This window comes from Anolis sagrei, chromosome 9 (genome assembly GCF_037176765.1).
Source record: "Anolis sagrei isolate rAnoSag1 chromosome 9, rAnoSag1.mat, whole genome shotgun sequence".
Taxonomy (NCBI): Eukaryota; Metazoa; Chordata; class Lepidosauria; order Squamata; family Dactyloidae; genus Anolis; species Anolis sagrei.
In genome coordinates, this window is record NC_090029.1 from 32391098 (window position 1) to 32406793 (window position 15696).

General features: G+C 42.8%; 1 protein-coding gene across 1 annotated transcript in view; it reads right to left on the minus strand.

Annotated features, from left to right (window-relative positions):
• FSD2 (fibronectin type III and SPRY domain containing 2) overlaps window positions 1-15696 on the minus strand; it is a 30996-nt gene that overhangs the window by 14625 nt on the left and 675 nt on the right. Inside the window, exons 2-6 of the mRNA XM_060755227.2 lie at window positions 10926-11442; window positions 8736-8831; window positions 6113-6346; window positions 3422-3444; window positions 78-199 (exon numbers count right to left, since the gene is read on the minus strand). Of these exons, the coding sequence (XP_060611210.2) occupies window positions 78-199; window positions 3422-3444; window positions 6113-6346; window positions 8736-8831; window positions 10926-11399 (949 nt within the window). The 5' untranslated portion in view covers window positions 11400-11442. The remainder of the gene's footprint in view (window positions 1-77; window positions 200-3421; window positions 3445-6112; window positions 6347-8735; window positions 8832-10925; window positions 11443-15696) is intronic.

The window sequence follows — 15696 nt, forward strand, 5'->3', positions numbered from 1 at the left end:
TACCACCAGAGTCAAATAATGGGCTTCTAGTTAGGCCTACTGCATTGACTTCAAACCAGATAAATATGTGATTATACCTGGGAGAGAATCAACAGAATCCATTAGTTGTTGAACATCGGAGAACTCTATGACTCTGGCTTCATATTCTATTGGTGTTGAGAGGTCTACATCCACGTCTTTTTTCAAGAATTTCTCCAATCTGTAAAAACCACAAAAATAGGCAGCAAGCAAGAGCTGTGAACATTAGTGGTATTCTGTATTATATTAAATACTAGCTTGGAGACCCAGCATTGCCTGGGTTATTTGAAAAAGTCATTTTTCATAAGGTTGCGGGTGAAACCTTGTACCTGATTGCGGGTGAAACCTTGAAACTCCATCAGTACTTAGTTTGTCATGTTTGTAAAGTTTGCTCTAGATCAGTGATTCTCAACCTGGGGTTCCCAGATGTTTTTGGCCTACAACTCCCAGAAATCCTAACAGCTGGTAAACTAGCTGGGATTTCTGGGAGTTATAGGCCAAAAACATCTGGGGACCTCAGTTTGAGAACCACTGCTCTAGATGCATCATTGGTGGGGTTCAGTGTGCTCTATGGCTGCAGGGTAAACTACAACTCCCACCATGGTGAGTCAGTCTCCTCAAACCCTCCAGTAGGTTCCGTTGGTCATGGGGTTCTGTGTGCCAAGCTTGTTGGTGGGGGTCACAGTGTCTCTGGGTGTAGGTGAACTACAATTCCCAAATGTCAATTCCTCCCCCCTCCCCAACTCCTCCAGACTTGGGTATGCTTGCCAAGTCTGGTCCAGATTCATCATTGGTTAAGTTCACAGTGCTCTCTGGCTGTAGGTGAACTACAACTCCTATAAATCAAGGTCAATTCCTCCCAAACCTGGTCATGGGGGTTCTGTGTACCAAATTTGGTTCGGGTCCATTGCCAGTGGGGCTCACAGTGCTGTGTTTTGATGCAGGGTGAACTACAACTTCCATCATGTTGAGTTAGTCCCCCAACCCCCTCCAGTATGTTCAGTTGCTGATCAATTCCTCTGTTTGCTGCGTGCCATAGAAAATAATAGGAAAGGGTTAAGAGAGAGGCAGTGGGTGGGGCATGCAAATTCCAAACCAATTTAGAGAGTCAGAAATACTGGGATGTCTGTGGTGGAGGAAACACATAAAATCTAGGATGAAATTGTCCTTGTATGAAAGCCTTTGCTTGGGTGGTGGGCAGTATTGTGTTTGTGGAGGATATCAGCAGGGCTCCTGAACATGTTCATAACATTGCTATAACTTGCAATGTCATTGGGGGAAGGGAGGGCCATTGGTGTCTCCTGAGTGGTGGGAGTTATAGTTGTTTGTGGAGGCTGGAGTTTGCATAAGTGGGCACCCTGCCCCCCCAAACATATTTTCACTTTTATTATGTATATAGATACTATATGATGATCTGTTATTATGACTACATACCCCAGTTTTATGTTGCTTGAATGCTCTGAGCATCTTATCCAATAAGCAGCAACTTAATAAAAAATATTAAAACTACAAATTAAATATCATTACAAAAAGCAGCTCTCATTAGAATGATCAAAACCATTTAAAAATAGAAGCAGCAGAACTAAACATTAAAAGCATATATAATTTTTGGGTGGGTTTTTTTCCTGCATTCTGACAGAAAACAGGAAGGAAGCCAAGTATTTTTCCATTGCAAACCTGGAACATTTTCAAAGCATCTGAAAAGGCGGGACAACAGAAGATCAATTCCAAATTGCAACAATTCAAGGGAAGGGATTTCTTTTAGTATAACCTATTTTTGGGTGCAGCGGGTTAAACCACTGAGCTGCTGAACTTGATGAGCAAAAGGTCGGCTGTTCTAATCTGGGGAGAAGGTGAGCTTCCACTGTTAGGCCCAGTATAATAACACAGCGAGAGTAGAAAGATTTTTAAATTAAAATTACTCAGATGGGGAAAATATAAATATAATAATCCCAAACGCTCGCTGCTCAGCCAAAATTATAATGCACACCAAAAGGTAAAGGAAGTATGGTTGCTGAAACAACTGTATATTTAAAAGTTAGGAACTGGGAACCACTGGAACTGAGAGACTTAAAATGACTCTTCAAATGAATTCCACTGCCACCATTTCAATATTAATTTAGGCTGAGATAATATTGAGAGTTTCTTCTGTAACACACACTTAAAGGCTGCTAAGAAGCTGACTTTAGTAATGCTTTAACCACAAAGGTATTCACACTGAGGCTGGTATAAGTTGAATAAAATAACAAGAATGTTTATTGATCAGGCTTGAAATAATCAGGTACAAATGCTTAATGGTTTCAGTAAAATACTGGCATAAAAAGCTTGTGGTTGCGTTAGAGTAAAAATTTTAAAATCTTCTGGGTTACAAGTCTTCAAAGTTCCACCACAGGAAATTACTTCAGGAAATGAATCTCTGAAAGTAACTCCCCAAAATGCCCCTTAGGAATCTAGCCAAAAACACCCTGAACTAGACTTCCTTAGGAATTGAACAGACCACTAACGGGATACTGCTCCACAAAATAGTATTCTAGCTATCTACTCAATAGTTACTCTGAATACTTCATATAAGACTGACCCAAACTTCTTCTCTAAACCCAAACTCGCTCTCATTTACACCAACACTTCTTCTAACAGCTCCTAAACCTTAACTGGCTCAACTGGGACTTCAAGCCTCAGTTTAAAAGACACTTTTCCCCCTCTAAACCACCATCCTTCTAGCCAATCTTAGCCTTCTGATTTTCCCTCTAAGACTTGAACACGCCCCTTCAAGGCAAACCTAACTCAGGTCTCCCTTTCCTAAAATGGATGCCATGGCTTCACCAGGCCCACTCCCTTTAGGCTAAAGCTAACCAGCTAAGGTAAAGGATTCATTACCCCCAGCTTCTGCCAACCTATCAGTTCAAAAACATGCAAATGTGAGTAGATTAATAGGTACTGCTTTGGCGGGAGGGTAATGGCACTCTGTGCAGTCTTGCTAGCCACATGACCTAGGAGGTGTCTATAGAAAACACCAGCTCTGTGGATTAAAAATGGGTATGAACACCACCACCCCCCCCCAGAGTCAGAAATTCACTACCCCAGAAAAGGGGGAAATATGGTACAAAATAATGAGAGATAATAACAGTATTAGAGATGAGTGTAAAAGGTAAAGGTTTCCCCTTGACATTAAGTCTAGTCAAGTCTGACTGGGGGGTGGCGCTCATTTCAATTTCTAAGCCGAACAGCCGGCATTGTCCATAGACACCTCCAAGGGCATGTGGCCAGCATGACTGCATGGTTTACCCCACTGCGCCACCACAGCCCCGAGGTTAGTATAAGCCACCCAAAATAATAAAACTTTCAACAAATTAGTCTTGAATGTACAATAGGAGAATATTAAAAATCCAACATGCAATATTACCTGTCTATTGTAGTTACAGCAGTCTGAAGAAGCAGAGGGAAAGAAAGAAAGAATGAAGAATAACAGAGGGAGAGATTAACTATGCAAATACGTTGCGAATATGTGTGTGATCAGGGAGAAAGAAATAGAGAGAATATATTGTAAAATACCTAAAGCCATTAGGATTTGCCTTTTTGTGCTGGCTAACCCTGGTCCTTGAGTGCTCTAAGTGGAGGTCAGCTGTGACCAGCAGTGCTGTAGAATTCAAAGAGGCATGAATTGAGGGTGAAAGGGAGAAATGTGCCAAGAGGGAGGTGCGTTAAGCCAACCTTGATCTGGATTACCTTCCACCTGGGAAACAATGTCACTAAGGGAGAACATGTGGATGAAGAATAGGCTCCACAGCTATCTACAGACCCACCACCAAGACCCTACATCTGGAAGACTATCATCCTTGAGCTATGAGGGATTACCTAAGGGAAGTGAAACCCATCCATCAAGAAGTGCCAGAAAGATGAGTTTCTGCTGCACTGAATTTATCATCAATAGCATCAGAAACACTTGGTTCCCTAAACCAACCATAAACTTGGATGGATCCTTAAGTACAAGTGACCACTGATGAGGGATTCAGCCAAAGCTATGTAGGATCTTGACAGCTGGACTGAGGAGGTTCCTATTCCTAGTTAAAGTCTTCAGCCTTGATATTTAGAGTGTTAAAGAAACCACTTTGAATTGGAATCTAGCCTGTGAACTAGGGGAAAGAAAAGCACAGTGTAATAATAGTAATAATAATAATAATAATAATAATAATAATAATAATACTTTAATTATATACTGTTCTATCTCCCCGGGGGGACTCAAGGTGGTTTCCAAACAACAACATCAAAACATACAGAATCACGACATGATCAAAAAATAACAGTAACAGCAACATAAGCATGAAATTACCCAACAACACATCAATATTAAAAGAAAAAATCCTGCCTGCTCTTCATGTCTATTTGTACGGGCATGGAAAAGGAATGGGTCAGGACAATTAAAAGGCTGGGTCAAGACTGATACAAATTGAAATAAGATGGAACCAGCATTTGGGTACAGTACTGCAAAAGATAAAACGACACAAGTGGGGACAAAAGCTATTTCCAGGGGCCTGTTAGGAGAATGACCAGGGTAATATATAGGGGGCTAGGTCATGTCCGGACAGTGCCTGGGCTGAGCTAGCACTGGTCACTCTTGAAGATTTGTTGAAACCACTAAGTCTTCAAACTCTTACGAAAAGAGGGGAGGGATGGGGCCTGTCTTATTTCCCTAGGAAGGCATTCCAGAGGCGGGGGGCCACCACTGAAAAGGCCCTCTCTCTCGTCCCTACCAACCGTACTTGTGATGGAGGTGGGAGCGAGAGGAGGGCCTCCCTGGAGAATCTTAGAGTTCGTGCCAGTTCATAGATGGAGATGCGATTGCAAAGATAGGCGAGGCCTGAACCTTTTATGGCTTTATAGGTCATTACCTGCACCTCGAATTTAGCTCTGCAAGTTATTGGCATCCAATGAAGCTGTTTTAATAGGAGTGTGGTATGCTCCCTATAGTTTGCTCTAGTAAGGAGCCTGGCTGCCGCCCGTTGTACCAGTTGTAATTTCCGGGCTGTCTTCAAGGGCAGCCCCACGTAGAGCACATTGCAATAGTCCCCATGTAGAGTGCATTGCAATCTGGATGTAATCAAGGCATGGACCACCCTGGCCAAATCGGACCTGGCCAAGTAATAAAAGGATAATCTGAATATAAGTCTTCAGTCAGTGTGACTGAGAGGGAAAGTGTCCTTTGAGAACAAGTTTACAGTTAAACTATTGCGAAAAATATATATATAAAAATAAGATATAAGTTGCCCAGTCAGGAGACTGAGAAAGAATTACATTTGAAAGTGAAGAAAGTTACCAAACCAAATTGGCATAAGCTAAGCTGTTCTGAATATTATATAGTAACAGTTTTATTCATAATAGTAAAAGCCAGTTGTAACAATATCCAAGAAGTACTGTGAAGAAAAATACTGTGTAACCAATACGCTTTATGTGCCTGAGAATCCATAAATAAACATTTCTTTGTTCAATTATTACATTAAAGGCTTGTGTTAAGTTAAGGGTAAAGGTAGTCCCCTGACATTAAGCCCAGTCATGTCTGACTCTGGGGGTTGGTGCTCATCTCCATTTCTAAGCCGAAGAGCCAGCGTTGTCCGTAGACACCTCCAAGGTCATGTGGTCGGCATGACTGCATGGAGCGCCATTACCTTCCCGCCGGAGCGGTACCTATTGATCTACTCACATTTGCATGTTTTCAAACTGCTAGGTTGGCAGAAGCTAGGGCTGACAGCGGTACCTCACGCCGCTCCCCGGCATCGAACCTGCGACCTTTCGATCAACAAGCTCAGCAGCTCAGTGCTTTAACCCACTGAGCCACCGGGGGCTCCTGTGTTAAGTTATTGAATTGAATATATTCTACAGGAAAACGGCTGAAGATCAGTTTACAGTATTGGGATGCACATTGAAATGGCACACACAAACATTTTAAAGTGAAAAGTACAACAAACAGATATAATAAAAGGTGCTGTCTGTCCCCACAATATCCAACACCAGCAGGTAGCTCTCACGGTGCTTATAGCAGGGAAGGTCCTGTTCTAATAATGCCTTTGAGTGTTTCCACTATTATAAATGTCTTTACCTTCATGGTGTCCACTTGATTGGCACCCTGGCCCAGGCCCTCGATTGTTTCCATCAGCTCTTTGCAGGTGTCCAGGTTTTCTCCGCAGCAAACCAACTGCTCATATAATGCCTCCAGCTTCTCCTTCTTCTCTTCCCCTAAGGCCTGCATCGTTTCTTCATATCTTTGCTCAAGGGTCTGCATCACTTCATCATAACGTCTCTCAAAGTTTTGCTCCTCTCTGGCAAACTTCTCCTGGAAAGAATTTTTTATATGCAACCACGAGTTTTATTTTTTGATTACACTGTGGAAAATGTATAAAAAACCAAATCTGAACTGAGAGCAATATTGAAGTGTCATCGTTCATTGGAGATGAAATTTATCTTCCTTTATAAATGCCACTTCTCTGTTTAAGGGGCTGCCTTCTCCTTTCGGTGAAGGCCTCTGCAATCCAAATTTGGTTGACACAGAACATAAGAATCCTGAGAGAAACTCAAGGTAGTCCCTTGCCTTAGTAACAAAATAGTTAGCCAATTGTTTTTTGCAGAAATATTTATAACAGGAATGTTATGAACACGAAAATAAACTGTCAAAATAGTTAATTTTCTGCCATTTTGATTCTGAAACTGGGTTGCATTTGTTCTGGGGATTGCAATCAGATATAGTGAAGGCAAGCAAAGACTGTGAGACGTGGACTGTCTACAGACGTCACATGCAACTCCTGTAACGATTCCATCAGCGATGCCTCCGGAAAATCCTGCAAATCTCTTGGGAAGACAGGCAGACAAACGTCAGTGTGCTGGAAGAAGCAAAGACCACCAGCATTGAAGCAATGGTCATCCGCCATCAACTCCGCGGGACCGGCCACGTTGTCCGGATGCCCGACTACCGTCTCCCAAAGCAGTTGCTCTACTCCGAACTCAAGAACAGAAAACAGAATATTGGTGGACAAGAAAAGAGATTTAAAGATAGGCTCAAAGCCAACCTTAAAAACTTTGGCATAGACACTGAGAACTGGGAAGCCCTGGCCCTTGAGCATTCCAGCTGGAGGTCAGCTGTGACCAGCAGTGCTGCAGAATTTGAAGAGGCACGAATGGAGGGTGAAAGAGAGAAACGTGCCAAGAGGAAGGCACGTCAAGCCAACCCAGAGACTGCCTTCCACCTGGAAACCAATGCCCTCACTGCGGATCAAGAATGGGCTCCACAGTCACCTACGGATCCACAAGAATACTGACCCTGGAAGACTATCCTACTTGTCCAATGAAGGATCGCCTAAGTAAGTAAGTATAGTGAAGGCACCTACCATTTCGCTTTGCTACTCTGTTACTAAATATTCATGCCCAGTGTGGAAAACATCTCACCATATTAAAACAGTGGACATTGCTCTTAGTGAGACATGCCACATTATCACATGATGTCTACGTCCTACACCATTGGAGAAATTATATTGTTTAGCTGCCATTGCACCACCTGGCATCTGTTGGGAATTGGCAGCCAGCAATGAAAGGACCGAGGCATTGACATCTCCGGCCCATCGTCTGTTTCAATATCAGCCAGCAAGCCAACATCTTAAATCAAGAAATAGCTTTCTAAGGTCTACAGAGACACTCGCAGGAACGCCTCAGCAAGCGAGAGTCCAAAAGTGGCAGGCTAAAATGTGAAACTTCAATCAGTGGTTGAGACTGGGTGAGAAACTCTCTCCTGGGAACACAGAAGACTGGGCAACCTGGAAGGCACTGAACAGACTGTGCTCTGGCACCACGAGATGCAGAGCCAATCTTAAGAAATGGGGCTACAAAGTGGAGTCCCCGACATACAAGTGTGGAGAAGAGCATCACAGACCACTTACTACAATTCAGCTTGAGCCCTGCCACATGCACAATGGAGAACTTGCTCACAACAACACCAGAGATGCTTGAAGTGGCCAGCTTCTGGTCAAAGGAAATCTAGTATAATGCTAAGTCTTTAACTTTGTTTGTGTTTTTAAAAATACATTATAATTGTATCCTCAATTTGCATCTGACACAACAAATAAATAAATATTTGTTTTTTAAGTGAATATTTGGCAGGAACTGCATGTGGAAACAATGTTGTTTAGATCATTGTGGCATTTAGGTTGTGTGGCTATATCTATGCCTGGATACAAACTACATGATTCTGTTTCACCAATTTCAGCTTAAACAAAGTTTTCTTTTATTTGAAAGGAAGACATACAAACAACATTTTGTAGTTTGTATCCAGACATAGATACAGTCACACAACCTAAACGCCACAATGATCTAAAAAACATTGTTTCCATATCCAGTTTCTACTGAAATAACAAACATTTCCTGCTTCTTGGCAGAATGGGGTTGGACTGGATGGCCCATGAGGTCTCTTCCAACTCTTTGATTCTATGATTCTATGATTCTATTTATTTATTTGTCATGTCAGATGCAAATTGAGGATGCAGTTATAATATATTTTTAAAAACACAAAGTTAAAAACTTAGCATTATTATTGATTTTGCCTCAAACATCTCACTGCTTTGAAAACTAAGGTATATATAATAATCTCAAGTGTTTAAATCAGGATAGGAATATAAATGAATGACTTTTCCTCCATGCAAAAAATATTCTGTTCATGAACTGTGGGATTGTCGTACCTCTACTGTGATGAAAATTTCTTCCAAATGGCTTGAAAAACCTTCCAAATGAATAATCTGGTTTTCCAGTTTGCATATGTTTTTCTGAAGTTCATCCTGCCAAAATAGGACAGCATTAGCCTGCTGGGTCATTGTCTAAAAAGAACATTTTCCTATTTCAGACTGAATGATTGTGCACTAGCCGTCCCCTGCCAGGCGTTGCTGTGGCCCAGTCTGGTGATCTGGAAAATAAAGTAATGAGAAAGTGTTGGTTTCTAATCTATGTAATTTCTTTATGTTTGAGGGTAAACAGTATTTCTTGCTGTTTCTTTGTCAGTGTTGATGTGGAGATTGTTTGGTTTGCCCACTCTGGAACATGCAACATAGAATTCTCCTTCTTTAGGGGTCCCTTTCAAATCTATGATACTATATCTGTGTATGTGTGAATCATATATTATCTGTCTATATCTATGGCTGGATGGCTCTTTGTCAGGAGGGCTTTGATTGCATTTTCTTGCCCTGGTGAAGGGAGTAGGACTGGATGGCTTTAAGTATTTTCTATTGGTCATGGGGGTTCTGTGTGGGAAGTTTGGCCCAATTCTGTCAATGGTGAGGTTCAGAATACTCTTTGATTGTGGGTGAACTATAAATCCCAGCAACTACAACTCCCAAATGTCAAGGTCTATTTCCCTCAAACTCCATCTGTGTTCATATTTGGGCATATAGAATATTCATGCCAAGTTTGGTCCAGATTCATCATTGTTTGAGTCCACAGTGCTCTCTGGATGGAGGTGAATTACAACTCCCAAACTCAAGGTCAATGCCCACCAAACCCTTCTAGTGTTTTCTGTTGGTCTTCGGAGTCCTGTATGCCACGTTTCATTCAATGCCATAATTGGATGGAGTTCAGAATGCTCTTTGATTGTAGGTGAAATATAAATCCGAGCAACTACAACTCCCAAATGACAAAAATCACAAATTTGTAAGTGAAGGACATACATTGGGTTGTTAGGTGTATGCTGTCCAAATTTGGTGTCAATTGGCCCACTGGTTTTTGAGTTCTGTTCATCCCAAAATACCACATTACATTTTTATTTATATAGACTAGCCGTCCCCTGCCACACGTTGCTGTGGCCCACATGGGGGTTCTGTGTGGGAGATTTAGCCCAATTCTATCGTTGGTCGGGTTCAGAATGCTCTGTGATTGTAGGTGAATTATAAATCCCAGTAACTACAACTCCCAAATGACAAGGTCTATTTCCCCCAAACTCCCATCTGTGTTCATATTTGGGCATATGGAATATTCGTGCCAAGTTTGGTCCAGATCTATCATTGTTCGAGCCCACAGTGCTCTCTGGATGTAGGTGAACTACAACTCCCAAACTCAAGGTCAATGCCCACCAAACCCTTCCAATATTTTCTGTTGGTCATAGGAGTTCTGTTGCCAAGTTTGGTTCAATTCCATCATTGATGGAGTTCAGAACGCTCTTTGATTGTAGGTGAACTATAAATCCCAGCAACTACAACTCCCAAATGACAAAATCAATTTTTTTGAGTGATGGTCACTCCTTGGGTTAGTAGGTGTCTTGTGGCCAAATTTGGCGGCAATTCGTCCCGTGGTTATTGAGTTATGTTAATCCCACAAACGAACATTACATTTTTATTTATTTACTGTTGCTGTGGCCCGATCTGTGTATATGTGTTTTGTGTGTGTATATATTGTGTGTGTATATATTTCAGTATTCCATCTGAACATGAGGAAGAACTTCCTGACTGTGAGAGCCGTTCAGCAGTGGAACTCTCTGCCCCGGAGTGTGGTGGAGGCTCCTTCTTTGGAAGCTTTTAAACAGAGGCTGGATGGCCATCTGTCAGGGGTGATTTGAATGCAATATTCCTGCTTCTTGGCAGAATGGGGTTGGACTGGATGGCCCACGAGGTCTCTTCCAACTCTTTGATTCTATGATTTGTATATATGTATATGTTTGCATATGTGTGTGCGTGTCGTTTTGTGCATGTGTTGTAATGTATTTTGGAGGGTTTTTATTTTGGCTTTTTAAGTCTCTTCTGGTGTGTTTTTCAGTGTTTGTATGAGTGATTGTCATTTGTTGGCCTTGTGTCCAAATTTTGTGTCAATTCGTCCAGTGGTTTTTGAGTTCTGTTAATCCCACAAACGAACATTACATTTTTATTTATATAGATTGTTGCTTTTACCTTTGCTATTTGAACCACACTGTCAAGAGGAATGACTTCATGCTCTTCATGTTCACAACACTGTTCGTCAAGGGCTCTCACGGGAACGCAGCAAGTAATGCAGTATGTATCCATGTCTTTGAAGGGTGGCTTCTTTTCTGTATCGGAACCAGCAATATTTTGAAGAGCATCACAGTCATCTTTATTGCTTGTTGACTCAGTGTCCGGGTCTTGATCCCGAGAATCCGCACTAGAGGTTGTTGGCTTCTCTGTGCTCAGAGTCTTCCTGTCTTCCTGCACAGCGAGATCGCGCCTTCGAAAGGGTTCTGACAACATCTCTAAATCTTCAGTTGAGTCATAAAGTTCCAGATGGTAACATCTGGGGCTTTCTGGATCCTTGTCTTTGGACTCTGAATCCATTGATGTAACTGGAGCACTAGCAGCCAATCTAGCAAGCTGCAAAGCTTCTTGGATGAAAAGCAGGAGAGACACCATATGATACAAAGCCTTCGCGACAAGTCAGGGAGGAACTGTATGGCTATGGAAATTAAAAAATCAAGAAATTAGAGACTTCAATAAGCAGAAAGTTCAGTTAGATCAGTGTTTCTCAACCTTCCTAATGCCACGACCCCTTCATACACTTCCTCATGTTGTGTTGACCCCCAACCATAACATTATTTTTGTTGCTACTTCATAACTGTCATTTTGCTACTGTTATGAATTGTCATTTAGTTTTGCAGCTAAACATAAAAAAAAACCAAGATTATGGCAACAAGAATGATTGACAACTGGAAAATAGAGGGAGAAAATGTGGAGGCCGTGACAGACTTTGTATTTCTAGGTGCAAAGATTACGGCAGATGGAGACTGTGGCCAGGAAATCAGGAGACGCTTACTCCTTGGGAGGAGAGCAATGTCCAGTCTCGATAAAATAGTAAAGAGTAGAGACATCAGACTGGCAACAAAGATCCGCCTAGTCAAAGCCATGGTCTTCCCTGTAGTAACCTACGGATGTGAGAGCTGGACCAGAAGGAAGGCTGAGCGAAGGAAGATCGATGCTTTTGAGCTGTGGTGTTGGAGGAAAGTGCTGAGAGTGCCTTGGACAGCGAGAAGATCCAACCAGTCCATCCTCCAGGAAATAAAGCCCGGCTGCTCATTGGAGGGAAGGATACTAGAGACAAAGTTGAAGTACTTTGGCCACATCATGAGGAGACAGCAAAGCCTAGAGAAGACAATCATGCTGGGGAAAGTGGAAGGCAAAAGGAAGAGGGGCCGACCAAGGGCAAGATGGATGGATGGCATCCTTGAAGTGACTGGACTGACCTTGAAGGAGCTGGGGGTGGTGACGGCCGACAGGGAGCTCTGGCGTGGGCTAGTCCATGAGGTCACGAAGAGTCGGAGACGACTGAACGAATGAACAACAACATGAATTGTCATGTGAATATCTGATATGCAGGATGTATTTTCATTCACTGGACCAAATTTGGCACAAATCTGAAGACTTGTGGGGTTGGAGGGAGGATTGATTTTGTCACTTGGGAGTTTTAGCTGCTGGGATTTGTAGTTCACCTACAACCAAACAGCATTCTGAACTCCACCAATGATGGAACTGAACTCAACCTTAGCACACAACTCCCATGACCAACATAAAATACTGGAAGGGTTTAGTGGGCATTGGCCTTGAGTTTAGGAGTTGTATTTCACCTACATCTAATGAGCACTGTGGACTCAAACAATGGTGGATCTGGACCAACTTGGCACGGATACTCAATATGCCCAAATTTGAAAACTGGTGGGATTGGGGGGGGGGAGGGGAATTGATTTTGTCATTTGGGAGTTGTAGTTTCTGGAATTTATAGTTCACCTACAATCAAAGAGCATTCTGAACCCCACCAATGATAGAATTGGGCCAAACTTCCCACACAGAACCTCCATGACCAAAAGAAAACACTGTGTTTTCGGATGGTCTCGGCGGGGGGCCACCGCCAAGAAGGCCCTGTCTCTCATCCCCGCCAGGCGCATTTGTGCTGTGACGGGAGCGAGAGCAGGGCCTCCCCAGATGATCTTAGGTTTTGAGGTGGGACGTAGGGGTGGATGCGTTCGGAAAAGTAAGCTGGGCCAGAACCGTAGAGAGCTTTATAGGTCAAAACCAGCACTTTGAATTGGGCTCGGAGGTGGACCGGCAGCCAGTGGAGCTGGCACAACAGAGGGGCGGGGGTGGTATGTTCCCTGTATATCGCCCCAGTTAGTAGTTTGGCTGCCGATCATTGAACTAGCTGAAGTTTCCGAACCGTCTTCAAAGGCAGCCCCACGTAGAGCACATTGCAGTAATCTATTCTGGATGTAACTAGAGTGTGGACCGCCATGGCCAAGTCAGACTTCCCAAGGTACAGGCGCAGCTGGCGCACAAGGAGATTGCCAGGACTCAAGATGTCAGCTGAAGTCACAGGGAACTGCTGTGCTTCTCTGTATCTCAGATAGGAAAGCCAATATCACAGCATACGATACTGGAAGAAAAGACCAAACCGTGTCTGTTGTCAAAGGCTTTCATGGCCAGAATCACTGGGTTGCTGTGAGTTTTCCAGGCTGCCTGGCCATGTTCCAGAAGCATTCTCTCCTGACATTTCATCCACATCTATGGCAGGCATCCTCAGAGGTTGCGAGGTCTGTTGGAAACTAAGCAAGTGAGGTTTATATGTCTATGGAATGTCCAGGGTGGGAGAAAGAACTCTTGTCTGTGTGAGGTAGGTGTGAATGTTGGAACTGGCCATCTTGATTAGCATTTCATGGCCTCTCAGATTCAAAGCCTGGCTGCTTCCTGCCTGAGGATATCCTTTGTTAGGAGGTGTTAACTGGCCCTAATTGTTTCCTGTCTGGAATTCCCTTGTTTTCTGAGTTTTGCTTTTTTTTTTTACTATCTTGATTTTATAGATTTTTAAATACCTGTAGCCAGATTTTGTTCATTTTCATGGTTTCTTCCTTTCTTTTGAAATTGTCCACATACTTGTGGATTTCAATGGTTTCTCTGTGTAGTATGACATAGTGGTTGTGAGAGTGGTCCAGCATTTCTGTGTTCTCAAATAATATGCAGTGTCCAGGCTGGTTCATCAGGTGCTGTGCCATGGCTGACTTCTCTGGCTGAATAAAGAACAACACTCAGAAAACAGGAGAATTCCAGAGTGGAAACAATCAGGGCCAGATAACACCTCCCAACAAAAGATTCCCCCAGGCAGCAACCAGCCAGGCTTTGAAGCTGCAAGGTTATTCAATATGCATGGGCAATCCATGGTTCCAAATGGTCCTAAAGTACTTACAAAACTAGGGGGCACTGGTGCTTTGCTTCTAAAGTGTTGCTAAAGTTCTGGTGATGAAAATATCAGAACTCCAACAACACTTTCAAAATTTGGTTATAAATGGCAGTTCCTAATTGGTTCGGTCATAAAAATCGCCAATAATGAAATAATAATTAAATTTTGGAAGTTTTGTTAGAGTTCTGAAATTTTCACCACTAGAACTTTAGCAACACTTTAGAAGCACAGCACCAGCTTTAGAAACACTTTAAAAGCAAATCATCAGCGCTCTCGAGTTTTGTAAGTACTTTAGAACCATTTAGAACCATGGATTGCCCATGCCTACTATTAAATGCTAATCAAGATGGCCAATTGCAACATTCACACTTGCCTCAAACAGACAAGAGTCCTTTCTCCTATCCTGGACATTCCATAGATATAGAAACCCCACTTGCCTAGTTTCCTACAGACCTCACAACCTCTGAGGATGCTTGCCATATATGTGGGCTAAACGTCAGGAGAAAATGCTTCCAGAACATGGCCATACAGCCTGGAAAACTCACAGCATACAGTGTTTGTTTGTGAGATGGTTTTGAAGCCTGAGCACCCTTCCCTCTCAATTCCCAGCCCAAGCCAGGGTTTAAACATGTTAACTTGTGTGTCGAACCCCCAGTGGTGCCATGGGTTAAACCCTTGTATCAGCAGGAACTGCTAACCGACAGGTCAGCAGTTCGAATCCAGGGAGAGCGGGTTGGGCTCCCTCTGTCAGCTCCAGCTCCTCATGCAGGGACATGAGAGAAGCCTCCCACAAAGATGGTAAATAACATCAAACATCTTGCTGTCCCCTGGGCAACATCCTTGTAGATGGCCAATTCTATCACACCAGAAGTGACTTGCAGTTTCTCAAGTTGCTCCTGATACAAAAACAAAACAAAACAAAAAACCCTTGTGTCGTACTTGTGCAAAAAAAATGTGTCTAGTAAACTGATGATGATATATCCCCATCAATGAATATGGTACTGTACAAAAGTATCCCCCACCCACCCTCCCTACGGTTGCAGATTGAAAGAATATAAAACAGTGGGCCTTTCTGGAGAGTTCCTTTAGGTGCCTATCATTATACTTACTGTTCCAAACTCACCATTGCAAAGGAGAGAATATAATACACTGCATTTTGGGCTGATCTTATTGCTCAGCAAGAAGTAAAGAAAGCAAAAGACGAGCCTCAAGCAGCCAGAGGCGGCTCCAGGTAATTTTCAACGGTAAGCAAACAGTATTCCCCCCCCCCCCCAACTAATCACTGATATATATATTCTGTTCGTTGTGGGAGTTCTGTGTGCCATATTTGGTTCAGTTCCATCATTGGTGGAGTTCAGAATGCTCTTTGATTATAGGTGAACTATACATCCCAGTAACTACAACTCGCATATGTACGGTCTATTTTCCCCAAAGAGCACCTCAAGAGCGCCCCTGGACAAAATCAACTATACTGCAAATGCTTAC